Source organism: Cebus imitator, unplaced genomic scaffold (genome assembly GCF_001604975.1).
Source record: "Cebus imitator isolate Cc_AM_T3 unplaced genomic scaffold, Cebus_imitator-1.0 Scaffold725, whole genome shotgun sequence".
NCBI lineage: Eukaryota > Metazoa > Chordata > Mammalia > Primates > Cebidae > Cebus > Cebus imitator.
In genome coordinates this window covers 322,271-329,788 of record NW_016108040.1, presented here as the reverse complement: position 1 = coordinate 329,788, position 7,518 = coordinate 322,271, and the positions used below count along the sequence as shown (strand labels likewise).

The 7,518-nt window shown below is 54.3% G+C and overlaps 1 protein-coding gene across 1 annotated transcript in view; it reads right to left on the bottom strand.

Moving 5' to 3' along the window:
* LOC108296579 (cadherin EGF LAG seven-pass G-type receptor 1-like) overlaps nt 1-7,518 on the bottom strand; it is a 105,171-nt gene continuing 97,653 nt past the window's right edge. The window contains 5 exon segments of the mRNA XM_017519048.2: nt 1-325; nt 926-1,051; nt 1,576-1,708; nt 1,710-1,740; nt 3,045-3,202. Coding sequence (XP_017374537.1) covers nt 123-325; nt 926-1,051; nt 1,576-1,708; nt 1,710-1,740; nt 3,045-3,202 — 651 coding nt within the window. The 3' untranslated portion in view covers nt 1-122.

Sequence of the window (7,518 nt, the reverse complement as noted above, 5' to 3'; positions counted from 1 at the left end):
TGCTCCCCCTCATCCTCTTCCAAGAGCCCAAAGAGGGGTGGACGCAGGAGGAAGGGCGAGTAGCAGGGGCCTGAGTGTGCACCAGGAAGTCCAGCACCTGGGTTCCTCCCTTGGGCTCCCACCTAGCAGGTGCCCTGGTGGCACGGGGCCCCAGTCACCTGGAGATGAAAGCTGGTGGACCTGCCGCTGGTGGCTTCCATCAGAACGCTGTCCTTCTTCCGGGTCCGGAACATGAGCCCCAGTTACCAGGGCATGGAGATGATGACATTCAGGTCACTCCAGGACATGACGCTCTCACCACTGAAGAGCTGGGGCTGGGGCATGGCTGTGGACACAGGCTCAGGACCTCAGGTGTGGCCGGAAATCACTTGGGCCACACACTCTTGGCTGCAGGAGCGGGGCATGGGCCTGCAGGCTGGGCCTGGGCCTTTTTCATTTAACACTAGGACCAGTCTGAGCCACCTCTCTCTATGGCACATCTTGCCCTCACAGTCAGTCACAGGAGCTCCACAGAAGCCCACCCTGGGACGTGAGCCTCCTTCCCAGGAAGTGTGAAGACCATCAGGCTCCCAGTCGCCGATGGGCATGTCAAGGGGCTCTCAGGCTGGACAGGAGGCAGAGGTGGGGCGGGTTCAGGGTCCCTGGGCTCAGTGGCTGGGGGTGCTGGGGCTGGGCCCTGCCAACCCACCCTACCTGTCCCACCTCACACCTGTGGGACTGGGGACCCCAGGGGCAGGAGCAGAGTTTCTGCAGATGACAGTCTCTTGGCAAGGGCAGTATGAGTCTGCAGTAAATGCAGCAATGCTGCCAGAGGCTGCTGGCCCCCGATGTGAAGCCCCCTCACGGTGGTCCTGGGCACATCAAAGAGCGATGCCTCCCAGGCCACAGCAGCTGGAGTGGGGGATGGACGATGCCAGGCACTCACCTTGCTCGCAGTTCTTCCTGCCGAATTGGAGCAGACACTCACACAGGTACATGTTCCACCTGTTGACACAGGTGCCCCAGTTCTGACAGCACCTCCCCTCACAGAAGTTCCTGGGGGCAGCACAGCCTGGCAACACAGAGCGCGTGGTGGAGCCTGACTCGGAGGAACCGCCTGGGTCCCCTGTGCCAGGTGTGGTGTGGGAAACTGGAATGGAACAGAAACGGGGCTGGACAGTAGGCAGGCCAGGTCTGAACACCTCTGGCAGCAGCAGGAATGTGGGAACTGATAAGGTGCTGAACACACGGCCCACATTTGGAGACGCTAGGGCTCCAGGCCATCACAGCACCTGGCCCAGTCACCTGGTGACACATGCAAGACCCTAGGACCATGTGTGCCTCAGATTAGCTGGCTGGGCCAGCAGCGTCACAGCAACTCCAAACTGCAGAAACCCCAAACTGCAGAGACTGCAGGGCTGCACATCTGGTGAGCCTGGACTCCGGGATCCACTCCCAGGAGCTGCCTGCGGCTGGGCACACACACTCCTAAGAACAAGATGCCTCCCCGGGGAGCTGCAAGCGGTGCCTTCTGTGTGGCTTTGGCATCTAGTCAGATGCCAATGTGGCAGCCCCGACGCTGGTGGCCGCCCGTACCTTCCCTGGTGCCATTGTTGGTGATGAATCCAGCCATGTCCACATTTTTGCCGTCGACTGATAGGTTCCGCATGCAGCCCATGAACTGCCGGTTGTGCACCAGGAAGTCTTCTGGCAGGTTGGGGACGCCCCCCCACGAGCAGAGGGCCGGTCAGATCCGGGGACCTGGGGAGGTAAAGCCGTGCTCTGTGATGTCCCAGTGCAGGGATGGCGAGGGGTGGCCATGGCGGGCTGGGCTCTGCAGTTGCCTCTGTGTAGCCTCTGCCACCAGAACTACTTCAGAAACCAAGCAGGCAGGCGGGCAGAGATGAATGAGAGGCGGCTCCCGCATCTGGTGCTGCCACTGGCTCTGCACGCCTCTGTGCCTCTGTTTCCTTGCACTTGCGTTCAGTCCTGACGATCTGGGTGTTTTGTGCTCACCAGTGACCACCAAGTCCCACCCACTCAGGCTGGTCCATACCCAGATAGGATGTGAGCACAGGGACCATGGGTCAAGTTCAAGGACTCTACTTTGGCCTCTGAGACCTTCCAAAAACAGGAATGGACTTGAAAGGAGGCCAGAAGAATATGAGAGCCCTGGTGAAACCCCAGGCAGCGGTGCGACCTCGAGCAAGGGCTGCGGCCTCTCCAGGGCACGCTTTACTTCTCAGTGAAAGGGCACCAACCTGCCTCCATCCCAGGTGGACAGGATCAGACAAAACAGCAAGGGACTGCCCCCAGGGTCCTATCAGGTGCTCAGAATGTGCCAAGGCTGTCTATGTGATCTTCAAAAAGGCTATTCTGTGGTTATGTAGTGGCTTGTGCCTATAATCCCAGCACCTCAGGGGGCTGAGGCCAGAGAATTCCTTGAGCCCAGGAACTGGAGGCCAGCCTGGGCAACAGAGGGAGACTTTGTCTCTACAAAAAATTTAAAAATTTTGCTGGGTGTGGTGGTGTGTGCCTGTGGTCCCAGCTACTCAGGAGGCTGTGGGGAGGAGGACGGCTTGAGCCCAGGAGGTCAAGGCTTCAGTGAGCTGGGATCGTGCCACCGCAGTCCAGCCTGGGCAACAGAGCGAGACCCCATCTCAGGAAAAAAAACAAACAAAAAATAAGCCTCTGGGACGAGCTGGGTGACACAGCACTTCACTTAACAGAGTCCTGGAGTGCCAGGTACCAGAACTTGCAGGGACAAAGCCAGTGATCTGTGAATACAGGGCCGGAGACCATCTCTGGGTCTACAAGTCCGCCACCACAACCCTGGGGTCGGCATAGCCACTCTTGACAGATACTCAGGGGACTTAGTCTAGAAGGTTCTAATATGTCAGAGGGAAGGTACCCCAACTGTGGAGAGGAAATCTGACTCCGGCCTGGACTGAGGTCATCAGGGGACTGCACCCAGAGTGCCTGCATGGGGCCCTGCCCGGGGAAGGGCACAAGGTGGGCACGTTTGGGGGTGCAGACTCCCAGGGCCTCCCCTCCCGGATGCTCACTTCTTGAAGCTGGTCTGAGTGCCCTGGGCAGCACAGCTGTAGTTCCTGATGTCATTTCCAAAGTGCACAGCCATGGTTGTGTCACAGTCATCCACTGTCACCACGGCCATATTCTCCCTGGACGGCCCGTGGGGCAGGCCCAGGCGGCTGATGTTGGGCTGTCAGATGAGAAAGCACAGAGGGCATCAGCGTTTTCTCCACCAGTGCTCTCGGCAGGTGCACCCGTCACTTATGGAGTGGCGAGGACACGGCACAGGGCGGGCAGCACGTGGACAAGGGACGAAGAGCCTGGCCCCGTGAGTTCCCCAAACTGGCCATGCTGGGCCGCCCGGTGCCTCCTCAAGTTCGGCCTCCCAGAAACCTCAGGACGTGCCTCGTTTGGATAAAGGGCTGGTGCCAATGGAATTAATTAAGATGCGGATGCCCTGGAGTAGAAGGGCCCTGATCCCAGATGACCAGCCTCCTCCTGAGAGGACAGATGCTGAGACGCAAAGGCAGGCAAGGAGAAGCCGCGTGACCACGGAGGTGGCTGTCTACAAGCCAAGGGCCACCTGGGCCACCAACAGCTAGGAAAAGGCAGGAAGGGTCCTTTCCTTGAGCCTTCAGAGGGGGCATAGCCCTGCCCATGCCATGGCTTCAGACTTCTAAGCACCCGACTGGGAAAGGATAGTGTCTGTTGTCTGAGCCACCCTGTCCTTAGTACTTTGTGACAGTGGCCCCAGGAAATGAAGACAGCAGCTAACACCCAAGCCCTAGGGCCCCTCCTGTGAACACCTGCTTCCGCCCTTCTGGGGGTGTTCCTCCTGACCACAGCACCTGCTCAGGCTCCTGCTCCCCGACCCTGTGCTCCTACAGCACAGATACCAGGAAGCTGCTGCCCGGCCTGCAGACGACCCCATATCTCCCCTCTGAGGTGTGGAGCTCTCTGTCTGGGCCAGGAGCCCATTCCAGGCCTGGGTACAAGAGTTCTTCTGGAATCAGTGACCTGGGGTGAAACCTCTCCCTTCTCGAAGAGAATGTGGTTGCCATCCAGGGATGAGCCCGCTTTCCCTAGGCAGCCCTCACGGGTCTCACCTCCTGGTCAGTCCCTTCCAGGACCTGGAGATTATCCACCCAGCCAGCCTCAGATGCCCTTCCAGCAGGAAAAGCAGTGCCAGCCCTGTATGACTCATGCTGGCTACAGAACTTAAGCACATGGGTCTCAAAGTTCCAGAAAGGTAGTTGGAGCCAGCTCCCACTGGGACAAGTGACACAATGCCCTCCATCTGCACAACCTGAATGACGAGACCTGCCTCCCATGGGTGGCCATGACAAGCCAGGAGGTTGCCAGGGAGATGCCACCATGCCCACCATTGGCACACAATGCGCACCAGAACCTCCCCTCCACCCCAGAGAGAGCCTTTTCTTCCAGTCCCAGCAGGGCCCCTCCTACCACCTGTATAAAGGATGGGTTCCATGACTCCTCTTGATAGTTCTGGGGTCAGTTTGAGTTTATAGCGTGATGCAATCTCATGCTCCTTTCTCATAACTTGGAAATAAGTTGTTGTAAAAACATAGCATTTAGTTAAATCATCCTCAATGCCTTTTAATAGGAAAATAACCACATAGGTCAATCAAAAATAAATCTTCAGTTTTTAATAGGAACAAAGTATCTATTTGAGCAGGAAAACTAGGCTGAAAGGCAGGACCCAGAAAGGAAACAGGAGCTCAGCCAGAGGGCCAAGCTGCACGACTTCAGGGGACCCTGGCCACCCAGGCAGCACCCCCTGCCTGGAGTTGTGCAGTGCGCATCCCACACAGCTCTGTGTGGCCACCCCAGCTGAGGCTTCTACTCCCCCTTATCCAATCATCTAATGTGGATGAGACTCATCACCGTACCTCAATTTCTTTCTGTGCAAGATAATGACTTACTATTAGAACACATGTCTTCTCTGTGGTACAGGGACTTTGAGGTAGGTATCAACAGAGACATATGAGTTTCCCACATGCCCTTCTTGGTAAATCCAAGGGAGGCTTCTATCATGACTGGATCACCTTTTTCATCTTTCTTTTATACCAGCTGATGAAATCACAAGATCTGATAAGCTGTCTCCTTAAAGATTTCACTTTTGGTTACGCAGGAGGTAGGCGAGCACATTAAAAATCATCTCTTTTCTTGCTCTGTAACACTGCCCAGTTTGGAAAATGCTGGAGGTGCCCATATGGGTGCTTCAGTGTTAGGTGCGATCCCAGGGAAAGAAGAGCCTCCCCTCACTTTGTGAGCTGCACATCTTTACAACTTATAATTTACATTTTGGGAGCTGGGCATGAGACTTCTGGAGGAAGGGCATAAATAGCATTTACACTGGGAAGGCTTTCATGAAACTAAGCCACTGCTTACAAAACTGTAGTTGTAAACTGCTGCTGGTAATCAAGGCTCAGAGCTACGGATCAAGCAAAAACAGCAGGAGAGAGTGGTACTGACCCCTGCGAGACGCCCAGTGCTAGGACATCTGACTTCAGTCTGGCCTTCGTGAATCAGAGCAGCAGGCTTTGGTCTCTGACAGATAGCGCCCAACATGTGCTGCTGGGTTCTGACTCCAGAGAGACCCACCAGCGGCCGTCAGGTCAAAATAACAGCACTTTTGGCCAAATAGCCAAATGTTCTCAGGTGGAGAGCTGCAAGAACCAGCAGAAGGGCTGCATAGAGGAGCAGGGAACCTGTGGCATCTGAGGTCCCTGCAGCTCAGAGGAGCAATCCAGCATCTGGATGGCCCATCCCTCTCATGTTGCCCTAGAATAGGTGCTGAGTGGGGCCCTAGTGTAAAATGCCTGCCTCTCAGTGAGTCTGGGCTTAACATGCATGCTGATGTCTACTCTGTGGTCGAGGCAAGTGTTGGGGAGGCAGGGGTGCGTGAACACGGTGCTGTGGGTGATGAGATGCACAAACGGGGTTCCCCAAAGCATTAAATGCAGAACTACCATGTGACCCAGCACCACCCCCCCAGGCATATACTCAAAAGAACTGAAAAGAGGAACTCAAAAGCCAGTTCACAAGTGTTGATAACATTACTATTTACAAGTCACAGAAGGTGGAAACCACCTAAGTGTCCATCAGTGGACGAACGGGCAAACTGTGGCCCATCCCTGCACCAGAATCCCAACCACCAAAAGGAACGAAGCACGGGCACGCGACGAATCCCAGCCACCAAAAGGAATGAAACACGGACACGTGACAATGTGGGGGCCCAGAACACACCAGGCTCAGTGAAAGAAGCCAGACACAAAAGGCTACACTTCGTGTGACTCCATTCCTATGAAATGTCCATGCAAATCTAAACACAGAGCACACAGGTCCTACCAGGGTCTGGGGAGGAGGATGGGGAGTGACTGCTAACAGCATGGGGTTTCCTTTTGGGGTGATGAAAATGCTTTTTTTGAGACGGAGTCTTCCTGTCACCCAGGTTGAGTGCAGTGGCTGGCTCACTGCAACCTCTGCCTCCTGGGCTCAAGGAAATATCCTGCCTCAGCTTCCCAAGTAGCTGGAACCACAGGTGCCTACTACCACGCCCAGCTAATTTTTGTATTTTTAGTAGAGATGGGGTTTCACCATATTGGCCAGGCTGGTCTCAAACTCCTGACCTCAAGTGATCTGCCCACTTCAGCCTCCCAAAGTGCTGGGATTACAGGGCAACAGAGAGAGACTCCATCTCAAAAAAAAAAAAAAAAAAAAAAAAAAAAAAAAAAAAAAAAAAAAAAAAAAAAAAAAAAAAAAAAAAAAAAAAAAAAAAAGTTACTGTTGGTCAACTGATGGCATAAAAGTATTTTAGATTTCAGTAGAAGTGGTATGGCACAATACTTTCAGTATACTAAATGCCACTTTAAAACAATTTTATGTTATGTGACCTTCACCTCAATAACACACATACAAAAAGATTCCTGGGTAGGCATCCTCCCCTCCCCAGCCACCTGCCATGCTCCACCTGGTAACTTTTGGGAAGATCCTTCTAATTTTTCCCTCTAACATAGGGAGAAAATGCATTATTTGGCCTTCCTGCTCTGTGGCTATTAGTGATAAAACGCAGTCAGAGGGCAACTCATTCTCCCTGAGGGGTCAGGAGATGCATGGACAGTGGCACAGTTGGCTTGAATGGGGATGAGTGAAGACAACAGCAGGTGTGTGTGCCCTGGGCTCAGTCGTCCATTTCTGTCAAAGGAAGACAAAAGCCCATCTCTGCTGAAAGGCTGGCACAGAGCATGAGGAGGAAGCAGAGAGACTGCCAGCAGTAACAGCTCCAGACTTTGGAGTGGTGCATCCACTTCCCTCCGAGTTGCACAGAGAGAAAGCAACTCAAGCCACTTCTGCAGAACACTAGCGTGGAGGTTTCCGGCCAGAAAAGCACGTGGTGGCTTGGCTGGGTACAGGTTGGGGCGGGATAAGGAATGAGACAGATGAGCCGCCACTCACATTTCTTTTTTTTTTTTTTTTTTTTTT